Source organism: Rhinatrema bivittatum, chromosome 5, assembly GCF_901001135.1.
Source record: "Rhinatrema bivittatum chromosome 5, aRhiBiv1.1, whole genome shotgun sequence".
In the NCBI taxonomy this organism is placed as follows: domain Eukaryota; kingdom Metazoa; phylum Chordata; class Amphibia; order Gymnophiona; family Rhinatrematidae; genus Rhinatrema; species Rhinatrema bivittatum.
The window spans coordinates 248,858,298-248,875,702 of NC_042619.1; the positions used below are offsets into that span (position 1 = coordinate 248,858,298).

At 46.7% G+C, this 17,405-nt stretch overlaps 1 protein-coding gene across 13 annotated transcripts in view; it reads left to right on the top strand.

Annotated features, from left to right (window-relative positions):
- ANK1 (ankyrin 1) overlaps positions 1-17,405 on the top strand; it is a 332,523-nt gene that overhangs the window by 292,864 nt on the left and 22,254 nt on the right. For 11 of the 13 annotated variants that reach the window (XM_029603725.1, XM_029603726.1, XM_029603719.1 and 8 more), the window contains 2 exons: positions 5,123-5,678; positions 10,718-11,000. In XM_029603725.1, coding sequence (XP_029459585.1) covers positions 5,123-5,678; positions 10,718-11,000 — 839 coding nt within the window. Of the gene's footprint in view, positions 1-5,122; positions 5,679-10,717; positions 11,001-17,405 lie in introns of those variants that run through there. The other 2 variants (XM_029603723.1, XM_029603733.1) reach the window with 2 other exon arrangements.

Sequence of the window (17,405 nt, forward strand, 5' to 3'; positions counted from 1 at the left end):
TACAGGTAAGCAACATTTGCTAAATCAATATGCTGGCAAACTTGGAAATGACCCTTATGTTTGGTATCAATAAAATCTGACCATCAGAGCATCCAGTGGAGCCAGGTATAATATATTAGGTACAATGGGGATTAAGTTTTAAACTAAATCAATAGGATGGGGGATCAATATCCTCAGGATTAATGGCAGTCAGTGGATTGAGGGAGAAATTAACTTAGTGTACTTGTACAGGATGTGTATGTCACTTAGAGCTATAGACATGTTAAATAGTAGTACTAGTAGTAACATTAATGACAGTCATGGGCTAGGAAGTAAATTCCTCAAGATTAATGGAAGTCAGTGAATTGAGGGAGTGATTTTCTTAGCATTAATTGCAGTCATTGGGATGGGGAGAGAATTTCACACAATGAAAGATAATCATAGGCTGGAGGAGAGATTTCCTTAGTATCAATGGCAATCAGTGGGAAGGGGGAGAGATTTCCCAGGATTAATGGCAGTCAGTGGGATGGGGAGGGATTTCCCAGGATTAATGGCAGTCAGTGGGGTGGGGCGGGATTTCCCAGGATTAATGGCAGTCAGTCGGATGGGGGAGGGATTTCCCAGGATTAATGGCATTCAGTGGGATGGGGAGAGATTTCCCAGGATTAACGGCAGTCAGTGGGATGGGGGAGGGATTTCCCAGGATTAACGGCAGTCAGTGGGATGGGGGAGAGATTTCCCAGGATTAATGGCAGTCAGTGGGATGGGGCGGGATTTCCCAGGATTAATGGCAGTCGGATGGGGGAGGGATTTCCCAGGATTAATGGCATTCAGTGGGATGGGGAGAGATTTCCCAGGATTAACGGCAGTCAGTGGGATGGGGGAGGGATTTCCAAGGATTAACGGCAGTCAGTGGGATGGGGGAGGGATTTCCCAGGATTAACGGCAGTCAGTGGGATGGGGGAGGGATTTCCCAGGATTAATGGCAGTCAGTGGGATGGGGGAGAGATTTCCCAGGATTAATGACAGTCAGTGGGATGGGGAAGGGATTTCCCAGGATTAATGGCAGTCAGTGGGATGGGGGAGAGATTTCCCAGGATTAATAGCAGTCAGTGGGATGGGGAGGGATTTCCCAGGATTAATGGCAGACAGTGGGATTGGGGAGGGATTTCTCAGGATTAATGGCAGTCAGTGGGATGTGGGAGAGATTTCCCAGGATTAATGGCAGTCTGTGGGATGGGGGAGGGATTTCTCAGGATTAATGGCAGTCAGTGGGATGGGGGAGGGATTTCCCAGGATTAATGGCAGTCAGTGGGATGGGGCGGGATTTCCCAGGATTAATGGCAGTCAGTGGGATGGGGGAGAGATTTCCCAGGATTAATGGCATTCAGTGGGATGGGGTGGGATTTCCCAGGATTAATGGCAGTCAGTGGGATTGGGGAGGGATTTCCCAGGATTAATGGCAGTCAGTGGGATGGGGGAGGGGTTTCTCAGGATTAATGGCAGTCAGTGGGATGGGGGAGAGATTTCCCAAGATTAATGGCAGTCAGTGGGATGGGGGAGAGATTTCCCAGGATTAATGGCAGTCAGTGGGATAGGGAGGCATTTCCCAGGATTAATGGCAGTCAGTGGGATGGGGGAGGGATTTCCCAGGATTAATGGCAGTCAGTGGGATGGGGGAGAGATTTCCCAGGATTAATGGCAGTCAGTGGGATGGGGGGAGAGATTTCCCAGGATTAATGGCAGTCAGTGGGATGGGGGAGGGATTTCTCAGGATTAATGGCAGTCAGTGGGATGGGGAGGGATTTCCCAGGATTAATGGCAGTCAGTGGGATGGGGCGGGATTTCCCAGGATTAATGGCAGGCAGTGGGATGGGGGAGAGATTTCCCAGGATTAATGGCATTCAGTGGGATGGGGGAGGGATTTCTCAGGATTAATGGCAGTCAGTGGGATGGGGGAGGGATTTCCCAGGATTAATGGCAGTCAGTGGGATGGGGCGTGATTTCCCAGGATTAATGGCAGGCAGTGGGATGGGGGGAGAGATTTCCCAGGATTAATGGCAGTCAGTGGGAAGGGGGAGGGATTTCTCAGGATTAATGGCAGTCGGTGGGATGGGGGGAGGGATTTCCCAGGATTAATGGCAGTCAGTGGGATGGGAGAGGGATTTCCCAGGATTAATGGCAGTCGGTGGGATGGGGGCGAGATTTCCCAGGATTAATGACAGTCAGTGGGATGGGGGCGAGATTTCCCAGGATTAATGACAGTCAGTGGGATGGGGGAGGGATTTCCCAGGATTAATGGCAGTCAGTGGGATGGGGAGGGATTTCCCAGGATTAATGGTTGTCAGTGGGATTGGGGAGGGATTTCCCAGGATTAATGGCAGTCAGTGGGATGGGGCGGGATTTCCCAGGATTAATGGCAGGCAGTGGGATGGGGGAGAGATTTCCCAGGATTAATGGCAGTCAGTGGGATGGGGGAGGGATTTCTCAGGATTAATGGCAGTCAGTGGGATGGGGAGGGATTTCCCAGGATTAATGGCAGTCAGTGGATGGGGCGGGATTTCCCAGGATTAATGGCAGGCAGTGGGATGGGGGAGAGATTTCCCAGGATTAATGGCATTCAGTGGGATGGGGGAGGGATTTCTCAGGATTAATGGCAGTCAGTGGGATGGGGGAGGGATTTCCCAGGATTAATGGCAGTCAGTGGGATGGGGCGTGATTTCCCAGGATTAATGGCAGGCAGTGGGATGGGGGAGAGATTTCCCAGGATTAATGGCAGTCAGTGGGAAGGGGGAGGGATTTCTCAGGATTAATGGCAGTCGGTGGGATGGGGGAGGGATTTTCCAGGATTAATGACAGTCGGTGGGATGGGGGAGAGATTTCCCAGGATTAATGGCAGTCAGTGGGATGGGAGAGGGATTTCCCAGGATTAATGGCAGTCGGTGGGATGGGGGCGAGATTTCCCAGGATTAATGACAGTCAGTGGGATGGGGGCGAGATTTCCCAGGATTAATGACAGTCAGTGGGATGGGGGAGGGATTTCCCAGGATTAATGGCAGTCAGTGGGATGGGGAGGGATTTCCCAGGATTAATGGTTGTCAGTGGGATTGGGGAGGGATTTCCCAGGATTAATGGCAGTCAGTGGGATGGGGCGGGATTTCCCAGGATTAATGGCAGGCAGTGGGATGGGGGAGAGATTTCCCAGGATTAATGGCAGTCAGTGGGATGGGGGAGGGATTTCTCAGGATTAATGGCAGTCAGTGGGATGGGGGAGGGATTTTCCAGGATTAATGACAGTCGGTGGGATGGGGGAGAGATTTCCCAGGATTAATGGCAGTCAGTGGGATGGGAGAGGGATTTCCCAGGATTAATGGCAGTCGGTGGGATGGGGGCGAGATTTCCCAGGATTAATGACAGTCAGTGGGATGGGGGCGAGATTTCCCAGGATTAATGACAGTCAGTGGGATGGGGGAGGGATTTCCCAGGATTAATGGCAGTCAGTGGGATGGGGAAGAGATTTCCCAGGATTAATGGCAGTCAGTGGGATGGGGAGGGATTTCCCAGGATTAATGGTTGTCAGTGGGATGGGGGAGGGATTTCCCAGGATTAATGGCAGTCAGTGGGACGTGGGAGAGATTTCCCAGGATTAATGGCAGTCGGTGGGATGGGGGAGGGATTTCCCAGGATTAATGGCAGTCGGTGGGATGGGGGAGGGATTTCCCAGGATTAATGGCAGTCAGTGGGATGGGTGCTAAATTTCCAGGATTAGTGTTAGTAAGTGGTGTGGACGTTTTTTGTTACTGGTCTTGCCAATTTAGTTGTTCATGGTCAGTATTGGGCTTGACAACAGGGACCCCCACACCTACAGGAGAAACACTTACCTTGAATTAGAAATGACTCAGAGTTCTTCTCTGACAGCCTGCAAAGATACTTTACTTAGGAAAGTGGTTTAGAAAATTAATAAACATTATAAGGTCCATAGTCTGCACGTTTGTCTGGCAAAGTTTGGATACTTAGGCAGCTAAATGCTGGGATTTTAAAATCTTGTTTGTCTGACCACCCCTGACATAGTCGGATAAATTTTTAGCCAGTTGAAAACATATCTGGCTATGAGAGGTGCTTTCCTGGGTGGATACTGGCAGTTAATGGCATATGATGCCGATTTTCAGCATTATCCGGCTAATGTAACTGGATGACTTGAGGACAGCGAACAGTAGTCATAAAGTTAGGTCGACAAACTTTATCCGGCTAACCCTAAGATAGCTAGGTATATATAACGGTGTGCCAGGTTGCTGAATATCCAAGCTAAGTTAGCTGGATATGTTTATCGGCTAACTTTCCTTGCTGGCTCATTGCTGAATACAGAGCTCAGTATACACAGTTACATGCTTTTGTACATAGGGATTGTGCTGGTGTGATCAGACACAATAGATAGGGAGAAAAGATGGCGACTCAGATTGACTAGTGCAGGTTACACCCTAACTTGATAGCCTTTACTGTCTCACTCCTTCCCATGCAGGGTCACGTGACACAGCCAGGGAATGTTAACCCTTTCTCTGTCTGATCTGGAGGGATAACCTTTTGCTATTGGTCTTCCAACAAATGGGTGGGGGGAGAGATTTCCTAGGATTAATGGCAGTCCATGAATGGAGAAATATTTAGTACAAACCGCAGTCATCGAGGTTGAATGTGTGTTGGGAATTGATTTTTCAGCAGTTACAGCATCCTCAGAAGATGGGGAAAGGTTGCCAAGTAGCACTGCAAGTTGGTGAGATGAAATTGCTGAAGGTAATTCAGCTCGTCTCAAACTGATGGGAAGAGCCTCCAGATCATGAAGATAGTAATGAGAGTAGCATAGCTAAATGTCTCTCAATTTTGCTAAAAGTCCTAGGATACCTAATCTGTTCACACCATTAGGGCTCTAGTCTGACTCTGAATGCATCACATGATGTCCCATCTTTCAATAGGCTGTTAAAGAGCACCTTGCCTTGAAATGGTGTTTCATGAAAGGGAAGCAGACTGCGTGAGATGAAGAGCTTCTGGGGGCATGGGTAGCTGTGAAGGTTGGGTGGCCCCTATTCCTTCACAGTGCTGGTATATGTGAAAACAGCTGCTGGACCTTGTCCTCTGTCTGCCCATCCAGGTAACGCTTCAATGCAGGACGAGCTGCTCTCCCCTGCCTCCCTGCAGTACACTCTGCCATCACCACTGCGCCTTGACCAGTACTGGAATGAGGTTGCCATCATGGACGCCATCCCTATGGCAACCACAGAGCAGGATGCCCTGATGGAAATGTCCGACATACAGGTGTGGTCCTCGGGGATCACCCCCTCACTAGTAACGGCGGAGGATTCCTCTCTTGAATGCAGCAGGGCCGAGGACTCGGATGCCACCACAGAAGGAAAATTAACGGAAAAATGTTTTGCGGATTCCCCTGGCCCTGACTACTCAGGCTCTCTTGACCTTGCTGAGGACTATTCAGTGGATTCAGATGCTGTGAATGGCCTTATTGACTTACTTGACCAGGATGAAGGTCAGAGGTCAGAGGTGGCTATGCCAGTCTGTGAGAGCCAGGATGTGATGGCCATGGGTGACCGTGATGAGAAAAGTGAAGTTTCTTTTGTTTCAGGCAAGCAGAGGGTCCAGTCAAGGATCAATACTTCACCGATCCGCTTCATAATGGAGAAGAACAAAGACAGGTAATGATCGTAACCACTGGCACTCCTCACCTGAATAGCAAACCAGCTGAAAGAGCTACACTCACCTTATCTCCTCATTAATTGTACAGGTTAGGTAGAACTTCAGTTTGATTCTGTGATGTTTTAAAGCTTGTGAGGTTTAGCTGAGCCACACACTCTGAGGCCCACATGTGGCCCTTGAGCCACAAGTTTAAGATCACTGTTTGAAAGAATAGTTTGAGACAAAGCATGCAAATCTATCTCATGCACATTCATTGTGGATATCCTAAAATCTTGACTGGCTAAATGTGTCCCGAGGACTGGGTTGAGAACCTCTGTTGTATTGAACTTTTTTGCTTTTCAGCTCCAAAAATGGTAATAGATACTTACAAACATGGATATATTTTAGGCCAAATAGGAGGAGGGAGACATGACCTGTATTCAGGTATTATTTTTTTCTCAGGGCTGGACAGTGGAAAGTTCATGAAGAGAACTGTTAATGTTTGAAACAAAGTCTGGCTATCTTTTACAGAGAGTGACGTGTATGTATTGAGGGGTAGTATCCAGTGATATATAAATACATTACAGGTCTAACTTAAGCTGTAGCTCAGAAAGCTGGAATGGTACACATGAGAACCATTTGGCCCACCCAGATTGCCCTGATGCCCCTGCTTTACACTCCTTTAGTTAAGGATTTCTCCCAGCTATCAGCTGTACAACTTAACTGCCTGCACTGCTCCAGCCATGGTTACTTAGCCTTGCCCCTGTCTACCGCACTAAAGATATCTCCCAGCTGTCAAGTGAGCAAGCTTGACTGCCTACACTTCTCTAGCTGTGGCAATGATCTTTCCTTACTCGTGTTCTGCATCCACTGCACTAACAATATCTTCCATCTGTCAGCCATACACTGCTCTATCTGTAGCTATGACCCTTCCTTACCCTTACTCTCACTACACTAAAGATGTGTCCCAGCTGCCAGCTGGACAAGATCAGATGTCTGCAGGATGTCACACCAACTGCTTATGGTTCCTAGATGGGGACTGTAACCAAGTCACTCTGCTGCTACTGCTTGGAAACTTGCCACCTCCCCCCAGTAATACCTAAGCATGAACCAAAGGCCTGCCACTGTTTCATGTGACTGACTTTGCCTCCTGTTGGGCATTTGATGCAAGCCATACTATGGCTCTCTGCAAGTTGACTGTCATCTCCCCTTTTTGGCCCTCTCTCTTCTATGTGATGTGATTGAGCATGTAGGTTTTCATTACTGCTCCAAAATCAAGGATCTTGCACCCCACCCCTATCATTTCTGTTACCTACTGCTTTCTCATCTGTTTTTTCTACTGCCTTCTATATCTTTCCCAAGTGTTTCCCTAAATTCTGTAATGGCTATCACCTCCGCTGACCAGCTGTTCCAGGCATCCACCACCCATCAATAAAGATGCATTTTCTTGTGTGAGCTCTGAACCTTCTTCCCTAAGGCTTCATATCATGATCCCTATCCTTGAGTTTCTTTTCTATGCAAAATGTTACTGTCTTATACTTTACTGAAGCTGGCTAAATATTTGAATGTTTCTATTATATTCTCCTTTCTTTTCTTTCTTCCAGTAGGTACACAATGAGTTCCTTACACCTTTCTGTGTAGAGAATAAGCAGCAGGTTCTGTGCCATTTGTGGAATGAGCGCTTGCAGGAGAGGATGTGTGTACAGAACTCTGTGTGTACCTGATACTATGGGAAGAGCTGCCACAGGAGGAGCTATGTGTACAGAGCCATGTGTGTTCACCATATTATGGGATGAGCTTCCCCAGGAGACAATGTGTGTACAGAGCTCTGTGTCTACCAATTATAAAGAAACAAAACAGTGACCCCCTTACCCTAAGCAATTACAGACCAGTATCAAATCTACCATTAACTGCAAAATTAATAGAAAAAACTGTACAAAATCAACTAGCTGAACACTTGGACAACAATAATATACTGTACCCAGCACAACATGGCTTCCGTAAATACTACAGCACAGAGACACTGCTACTTTCACTAACAGACAATTTCATGAGAGGTTTCAATAGTGGAAAACATTACATTCTAATGATGCTAGACCTGTCATCAGCATTTGATACAGTAAATCATGACATACTATTAAAAAGACTAGAAGAAATAGGATCACTCAACAAAACAATAAACTGGTTCAGACCATATCTAAATAATAGATATTTCCAAGTACAGATCAAAGATGTAAGATCAGAAAAAATAAACCTTCAAACAGGAGTACCACAAGGATCAGCCTTGTCCGCAACACTCTTTAACATATACCTGCTGCCTTTATGTCACCTCTTAGCAGGTCTGGGCATCATACATTACATATATGCTGATGATATTCAACTAATCCTACCCATTGACGACACAATTGAAAAAACATTAAACCTAGCTAACATGTACCTAGATATTATCAAACAGTTACTAAACCAAATGGAGCTCGTTATTAACATCGAAGAAACAAAATTCCTACATTTAGAACAAAAGAATATAGAGATAATTCAAAACCCAATTACGCTCAAAAACAACCAGAAAATATAATTAACAGAGAAAGTACGAAACAGAGTAATAATTGACAAGGAACTAAGCATGAAACAGCACATATCTTTAAAAGTAAAGGAAGGCTATGCAAAGCTCATGGTTCTCAGGAGATTAAAACCACTATTAACACCTACAAACGTTCGATCAGTGCTACAAGCTTTAATATTTGCGAGCACGGATTACTGTAACGCCCTACTACTATGTTTACCATACACAATGCTAAGACCACTCCAAATACTACAGAACACTGCAGCAAGAATTCTGACTGGTAAAAGAAAAAGAGACCACATTACCGAAACCCTGGCTGAATTACACTGGTTACCCATTGAGAACAGAATACAGTACAAAACACTATGCACTATACACAAATTAATACATAATGAAAAAGCAGAATGGCTGAACACAGCACTTTGTGTACATGTCCCTCATAGAAACCTGAGATCAGCCAACAAAGCACTCCTAACTGTCCTTTCCGTCAGAACAGCAAAACTAACCCAAGTAAGAGAAAGGGCATTATCATTAGCAGGACCTATACTATGGAATGCCATGCTTCTAGAGATCAGATTACAAAGAGACATCAAAACTTTTTTTTTAAAGTTTAAAAACCTGGCTCGTTAAAAAAGCTTATCACAAAGAGAATGGAGAATAGAAAACAGAAAGGAGTAGAAAGCGGGCAGTAGAACATCCACGCACAGCACCTAACCTAATATGTGCGTATTTTTTATTTTATCTCGCTACTAAAAGAAAAGATTCCGTTTTTAAAATTATGCATGTTATTAAATATGATACAGGTATAAAAGGACAAGATTTATCACATTCACCAAATAGTATTTATCACAAAATTATGTAACTGAACCTTTATGGCACCTGTTTAGATTATATGATTCTATACACTTATTCAACATTAATTTATGTGCCTTACTGTAAACTGTTGTGATGATACTTAACGACAGTATAGAAAAGTTTTTAAATAAATAAATAAAATAAATAAATACCATATTGTGGAATTAGCTCCCCCAGGATAGGGGTATGTATAGAGCTCTGTGTGTACCCTGTTTTATGGGATAAGCTTCCCCAAGAGAGAGTGTGTGTACAGAGCTCTGTGTGTACCCCATATTATAGAATGAGCTCCCCCAGGAGAGTGTCTGAATAAAGAGCCATGTGTGTACACCATATTATGGGATGAGCTTCCCAGGAGACAATGTGTGTACAGAGCTCTGTGACTATACAATATTATGGGTTTCGCACCCCCAGGATAGGGGGTATGTACAGAGCTCTGCGTGTACCCCATATTATAGAATGAGCTCCCCCAGGAGAGTGTCTGAATAAAGAGCCATGTGTGTACACCATATTATGGGATGAGCTTCCCCAGGAGACAATGTGTGTACAGAGCTCTGTGACTATACAATATTATGGGATTCGCACCCCCAGGATAGGGGGTATGTACAGAGCTCTGTGTGTACCCCATATTATAGAATGAGCTCCCCCAGGAGAGTGTCTGAATAAAGAGCCATGTGTGTACACCATATTATGGGATGAGCTTCCCCAGGAGACAATGTGTGTACAGAGCTCTGAATGTACCCTGTATTATGGGACAAGCTCCCCCAAGAGAGGGTGTTTGCACAGGGCTCTTTGAGCATATTTTATTATGGGAATCTGCAATGACCCAGGAACATTGGCTTGGCTGAAACTCCCTTCTCCCCCCCCCCCCCCTCCCCTCTCCCCCCAAGCTAACAGTTTGTGCGAGCTTGCACAGCATGCAGACTTTTACCCAGGTTAAAAAGAGACGTTCCCAGGGCCAGGGAGGAAAGCAGCCTGTGTACACAGATTTTCAAATGCATGCATGCTATTCTGTCCCTTGCCCCCCCCCCCCCCCCCCCCACCGGCTGCTCGCTTAAAGAGCAGGCGCAAACTACCCAAGTGCTTTTAGGACTGTGTGGCTGCTAATTTTCACTAGAACATAACGCAGGTGATTTTCCTTTGAAAATTGGGCCACGGCGTACGTGGACTAGATGTGGCCACAGGCATTGCAAAAATAAAACAAGCTACTAAACATTACCCCCCCCCCCCCCCCCGCCCCTTTCCTCCCTTCCTCTAAGGATCGGTAGCAGCGCTGATAGCAATAGCAGACCATGTGTTCCACTGATCAGAAGTCATAGCATTAGCAGAATCAATGACGTGGGAGGCGCGTGACGCCCTGGCTGTAGGAGGTGAGGAACCGAGGCACAGGTGGTAGTGGAGAAGGTGAGGGAAGGGGAAAGGGAGTGAAAGCGGTAGAGAGGCCGGGGAAAAAAAAAGTTTTAAAAAAGGGGTTGGTTATACTTGTTGTTAGGGAGGAATATACGTATTCTTGTGCAAATGTAGGTATCGGTTTTGTGTGCACACAGACATGAGCACGCGTTTGTTAAACCGGAAAGTATTGCCCATGGAAATTAAGACCCTGCTAGAATTTCTCACTTCCTCTTCCTTTTGTTTGTTGCCAAGGGCAAGAGACTGGAACATCGGTGGCTCGCTGGATCTGACTGAGAGGTCCTGGGCAGAGGAGGTCATCAGAAACCCCCATTTTAAGCACCGAACTGTCACGGTGGTCTCATCAGGTAGGGACCTGGAAGCTAGCACCAGCCACAAATATGAGAGGCCATCGCCTGCCCCTGACAGAGCCGGCATGGAATCACAAGAGAGAGACTGGAGGGCCCAGCAGGCCAGCAGCCAGAGCTTCAGCACGTGGCTGGAGGAGAGAGACAACGGCTTCTTCAGGTTGCAGCAGGTAAGGCCGCAGAAAGACTGAATGAAAGCGGAACCAGGGATGTCACGAGCAAGGCAAGCCTGTGCACGTCATGGCGCAATGGTGTTGTATCACTGGTTGGCGTTATATTAGAAGCGAAGCAGATTGTGTCACTGGCAGAGAGACGCAGTTTTTCTCTCTTACGGGCCAGGCCCCATAGCGAGGCAAAAAAAGAAGCCAGTATCAGTCAAGTAATTTTTGGCAAGCTTTGGTAAAGGGTGGGAAGCTGAAATTTTCCAGAGGACGTGACTGGAAATTGGAGGAAAGACGGTTCAGTGGAAATATGAGAAAATATTTCTTTACTGAGAACTCCAGAGAGATTGTAGAGGGTTTAACAAAGGGAAGAGAGAAGCCAGTGGGCAGACAGTGGCAGTTCAGCAGCATCAGGCTAACCAAGAAGACGGGGGTTAGCCTAGCACAGAGCAGGAGTGGCCAGACGTTTCAGACAACAGATTTCCAAGTTTTGCTAGTTGTGAGGATATGGGAAGGGGGCCTGGATTACATGTGGGACTTGTAAGAACCAAAAAGGAGGATGCCAAGGCCTGGAATAATTTAATAGCGGAGGTGATGGAGGCCAGCACAGTAACAGAATGTAAACATGCCTGGTATAGAGTATGAGGGGCAGAGGTATGGTGCAAAGTAGAAAAACTGAGTAGGCGTTATCTACCCAAAGGTGTTAGAGAATGGGACAAGAAAAAGCTTGGACAGACTGGGTGGGCCCATTGCTCTTTATCTAATGTCATCTCTTATAACAGAATCATTCTCACACTGGAGATACATTTCTGCTAGAAGAAAAAAGGGACATAGTTTGCATTTCAGAGTGTTTCCGCATATACGTAATTTGCTGTATATTTAAAAAGGATATGTCTGCTACAGCACAGGACAGGCAGATAGTAACAAAGCTCAGGGTAGGCACACAGAGGTCAATATTCCAAGTTATCTAGCCAGCTGATAGGCCGATGTAATGAGGCGCGTGTTGCTGGCCTGCATATGTTAATGTGCAGTTGTGTGCACGTTTTTGTGTGCACAACTTTGCTCCCGATGTAATAAGGAGAGTAGCAGCACTGGAAGAGGGTAGTTTTTATAATGGTCTTGGAGTAGAATGTCCATGTGGACTTCAGCCCAAATTTTCAAAGTGGACTTTTTTGCATACGTCTGTGTTGAAACCTAGCGGGCGCATGCAGACCCCAGCGTGGCCTATGCACACACGTTTATGCTCGCTTGGGGACAGGCATAAATGTGTCCGCTCACGTTTCCACGTGTGCTTCCGAAAATGGAAAGCATGTGCATAGATGGTTTCCCCGCCCCCAAATCCAGCCCCAGGAATGTCTCTTTCTAGGATGCAAAAAAGTGTGCCTAAAAAAAAAAAAATTTGCTTGTACGCGCGCTTGTACGCGCGCGCAGTCTCTGGGGAAGTTTCGTAAAAGTTCATTTATGCACATAAAACTGCGTTTTATTGGGTGAAATTTTAAAAGCCCTGTGTGCCACAGCCGGGAAATATGTGCGTATATTGGCTAAGTGCACCGCACAAATTTTAAGAGGCGCCAGGATGCGCGCATATCTCCCAGTACGCGAGTAAAGTTGTTTTTTCATAAGAGGGGCGGGGCATGGGCGATCCAGGCAATGTGAATGAAACCAGCACGTATTTATGCACAACAGCGCGCACCAGGGCCGCCATCTGCATAACTTTACTTCTGCTATGGGCGGCGTGTAAGTCACGAAACAAAAAAATCTAGGCTAGTCAGCGGGGTTTTAAGGGTCAGGGCTAATAGGGTAAAAGGGAGGCAAGTTAGCTGGGGGGGTTTAGGAAGGCCTCTTCTTTACTGGGATGAACTGGAAACAAACTGGGAAACAGGTAATTGCGTTGGCGCGCGTATCTACTAAAATCCACACCCCCCCCCCCCCCACACTTACATGATTGAGGTGGCATTTGCATGCAGATACGCGATTCAGTGTAAAGTTGTGCACACATATGTGCGCGTACAGTCGAATACCATGCGCATGTACTCGCGTATGCTATAAAATCACTGCGTCCATGTGCACAAGCCGGCAGACACACATACATGTACTCCCGCGTGCAGGTCCTAAAATTCACCTTTTTAGGCGTAAATGCTTGTGAAAAGCGGTCCCAAAAAGTGCGCACACACAAACTGGGCGCTCCCCTTGCAAATCCCATGTTATTCGAGGTAGAGAGGGGGGCGGAAGCTTAACTCGTGCTTTCTTAACGCTGGTCAGAAATGGATTAACGTTTCTGGGGCCATTTGTCCATAGGGCCGAACCTAGCATTTGTGGTGCGGGGATCCTCCACTTGGAATTTATGCACAGAAAACATGATTTATGCGCATAAATGATGTGTTAGGCACACAGATCATGTTTTACATAAGTACAGAGCCTTTTGGATCTGCACTAGATGTCCCTAGCCTAGGACATAGATTAAGAGTTAGGCCCAAGCCATTCTTAGAACAGCACCTCCTGTGAGACTGCTGGACTGTGTAACAGCAGGCGGAGAGACAGAACAGTGTGGCATTTCTAGTTAGCTTTCAAAGGAGAAGGACCTGTCCTTTTTGTGTCCCTGTCTCTCTTTCTAGGCCTCATGGCCAGGGAGATAGTAAAAAGGGGGAAGCATACACCTTTCCGGTACAGAACCTGTCTGGGAGGGTTTGCCTCAGGGTTTTTTGTTTGTTTTTCTTGAGCAAGTGATTCATTCTTCTGGAAATTCATTTCGGAGTTTTCTTTTGTGAATCCCTGGTCCTGGCTCAGGGAGGGAAAAGCCCCTGCCTTGGGAGGACAGGGATAGAGAAGGCCTTCTGCTCCCATCTCAGCAGCCCAAGGTGGGCCGGCAGTGACCTGCAGCAAGAGAGCCCCTGGTTTTGGTCTCTTAAGAAGATTTTTTTGTCCTTTTGAGTTGGGAGGAAGTTTGCCGCCACCCTTCTTGCCCAGTAGTTGAGGAAAGGAGAAACGATGACCCTTTTCCTTGCTGCAAGGCCTTTCAGCCTGAAGGATCTAGCTTTGACATTTTGAGAGGAGAACCTGCCCTGAGAGGAGCCGTGTCACCTGGAGACCCCACCAGAGCCTTCACGCTAGGAGAAAGGGTTTTTGAGACCTGGAAATTCACTTGGACCTCAAGTACTCTTGGGGAAGGGATTTCACCATACCTAGGGTTACCCGCCTGACACTCTCTTCCAAGCCCTGGAGGGTAAGAATATCTTGGACACATGCATAGTCAACCTCTCCTCTGTTAACAGAAAACGGTTAGACAACAGTTTGGACCTGGATGCCACCAGAATCAAATGTATTTGGTGCCAATTAAGTCCTGGGAGACCTGCAGTACAGTTTGAAGTTGAATATTCAGCCAGAGTGTCCAGCCTGTTTATTCAGCACTTACACGTGGTTACCCAGAGAAGTGGCTTCCTACCTCGTGCCTTAAGTCCTAGAGGTCTAGCCTGCCCTCTGTGGGTGAATGCATGCCCAGGAGCTATATAGGCTTTGTGACTGTGTGCATGGACTTAGCCCTGGGACTGAGTGTGCCTTTCCCTTCTCAGATAAATCCAGAAGAGGGCCTACATATGCACAAACCATGATTAGTGCACATTACACTTATTTTATCTGCAGAAAACACGATTTATACACATAAATCATGCGCTTATGTGTACTTTTTCTGGTTAGCCTGCTTTTATTTTTTAACTCCTGATGCATTTGCATACCATTAGCTTACTCCTTCAGGAGTTAACTGTTTTTTAGCACTTGAGTAAAGAAAATGTGCGCTGAAGTTCACACGTTTTGTACTCACATCTTATTACATTGGGAGCTGAGTAAGGACTTAGATCAAAACCCTTGAAAATTCTCTGGGCTAACTGGTTAAATTCAGCTGGACAAATTCTGAGTGGGCCTGGGGGGGCAGGCTAGGGCGAGGAGGGAAAGGTAGTGCAGATTTTCAGCACTAACTACCTAACCTGGCCATCCAAATCTAGCCAGAAAATTCTTCCTCCTGACATAAAAAAAAACAACCCAACAGATAAAATGGATGGAATGACTCCCCTATGAGGTGAGGCTAAGTAGGTTAGGTCTCTTCCGCCTGAAGAAGAGAAAGCTGAAAGGAGATATGTTAGAGGTCTATAAAATCTTGAGTGGGGTGGAATGAGCAAAAAGGGAACAGCTATTTACCCTTTCCAATAGTACCACCGCTAGGAGTCACACCATGAAGCTGACAGGTAGCACATTTAAAACAAATTAGAGAAAGACTCGATGCACAATTAAATGATGGAATTTCTTGCCAGAGGATTTGGTGAAAGCAGTTAGCTGGGCTCAAAAAGGGTTTGTTCAAGTTCCTGGAGGAAAGGTGCATAAACCACTATTAGCCATGTAGACTCGTGAATCCACTGCTTGTCCCTGCTTATGAGCAAGAAGGACTGGACTTATTTTTTGGGATCCTGCCGAGGACCTGTGACCTGGATTTGGTCACTGGCGGAGAGAGGATGCCAGACTTGGTGGACCCTTGGTTTGACCAGGTATGGCATTGCTTAGGTTCTTAGGATATAAACAGTCTCCAGTGCCTTGATTCTCCCTTCCTCCTGACCGGGAAAAAAACTCTCTGGCGGGACGAGCATGCCCCATTTCCCCACTCCCGTCCGCCCACATAACAAGTACTTATAGTAGAGAGGGACTCGGTTCTGAGAGTGTGGTGAATAAATGAATGGAAAGTGCTGATGGGCTGTCAGCCGTACTAGCACTTAGTACTCAGTTTAGATGGGAAAAGATAAGAGCCCTCTCCTCTTGCTTGGCTTGAGGAAATCTTTGGAGATTCGAGCAGATTTGGCGCACACTTGGCTTTTTTTTTTTTTTTCCTAGGAAAGAAAAGAGGATGAGAGAGGTCAGGGACCCTCAGTCCGCTTCAAATTCCTGTTAATGTCAGGGTGCCCTCGCCCCGCTACACATGGGTGGGAGGGAGAGCAGGGTCAGGGCTCAGTTTCGGGCCGATACAGTAAAAATTGCGGGAGAGCGGGCAAGCGCACAGGACACTGGCCTGTGCGCGTGATTCAGTGATTTAATTTATTTAAATTAGGGCCGGCGGTAAAAAGAGGCGCTAGGGACACTAGCGCGTCCCTAGCGCCTCTTTTCAGACAGGAGCGGCGGCTGTCAGCGGGTTTGACAGCCGACGCTCAATTTTGCCGACTTCGGTTCTCGGGCCCACTGACAGCCACGGGTTCAGAAACCGGACGCCGGCAAAATTGAGCGTCCGGTTTTCAAGCCACGGGCCTATTTCAAAATTTTTTTTATTTTTTTTTTACTTTTTTTAACTTTCGGGACCTACGACTTAATATCGCCATGATATTAAGTTGGAGGGTGCACAGAAAAGCAGTTTTTACTGCTTTTCTGTGCACTTCCCCGGCGCCGGCAGAAGTTAACGCCTACCTTTGGGTAGGTGCTACTTTCTGAAAGTAAAATGTGTGGCTTGGCTGCACATTTTACTTTCTGAATCACGCGGGAATAACTAATAGGGCCATGAACATGCATTTACATGTTGCGGGCGCTATTAGGTTCGGGGGGGTTGAACGCACGTTTTCGACGCACTATTACCCCTTACTGACAGCTCAATACAGTAAAGTGCGGCCGCGGTTACCCTGCTCCTAACCTGCTTTCTACTCACTTTCCGGCCGCGTTAGCCCTTCCTGCGATACACAATCCCCTTTAACCGATTCTTACCGCCTCTTTAAATCCCCGGGTAACCCCTTCCGCACGCGGCATGTATATCAGATGTAAACGGTCGAATTAGCTATTCCCTCCCATACAGTAAAGCGCCCCGACTATCGCTATTTTACCCTGCCATTTTGCCCCGCGTTTAACCTGCTAACTTACCGCCTACCCCTACCCCTGCGTTAGAGGCAAGGGTTAAGGGTAGACGGCAAACTTTCCCACAAAAGAAAACCTAAAAACCTAAAATGGGACTCTGTATTGCCACTTGAAAAACTCTAAGCTGTCAGATTTCAAAATCGGGATGCTTTTTCCAAATCAAAATTGAAAAACATTAAGAATTATATTGGCGCCATTAAGCCCTGGGCATTAAATATAGGAAAGGGCAGCTTTTAATCTCTTATTTACTGTCCATGTCTATTTTATTATTGTTGGCTAGCCCCCCCTTTTTTTTTTAAATGATATTTGTGAATCATTGCACTACACATGCGATTCCTTAAATGAACTTAAAACAATAATGCTAGATACATATATACGGTACTAACATTTGCAGCGAGCCCCGCTTTTGGTAAAGTTGTTATAAATACCTTGGATGTCACTTTCCGAATCCCCCATCTCCACGTGGGCGGGCGTGCGGTCATCGAGGCGGGAGCTGGCGGGCGCGCGTTCATCCAGGCGGCGGCGGGAGCCGGCAGG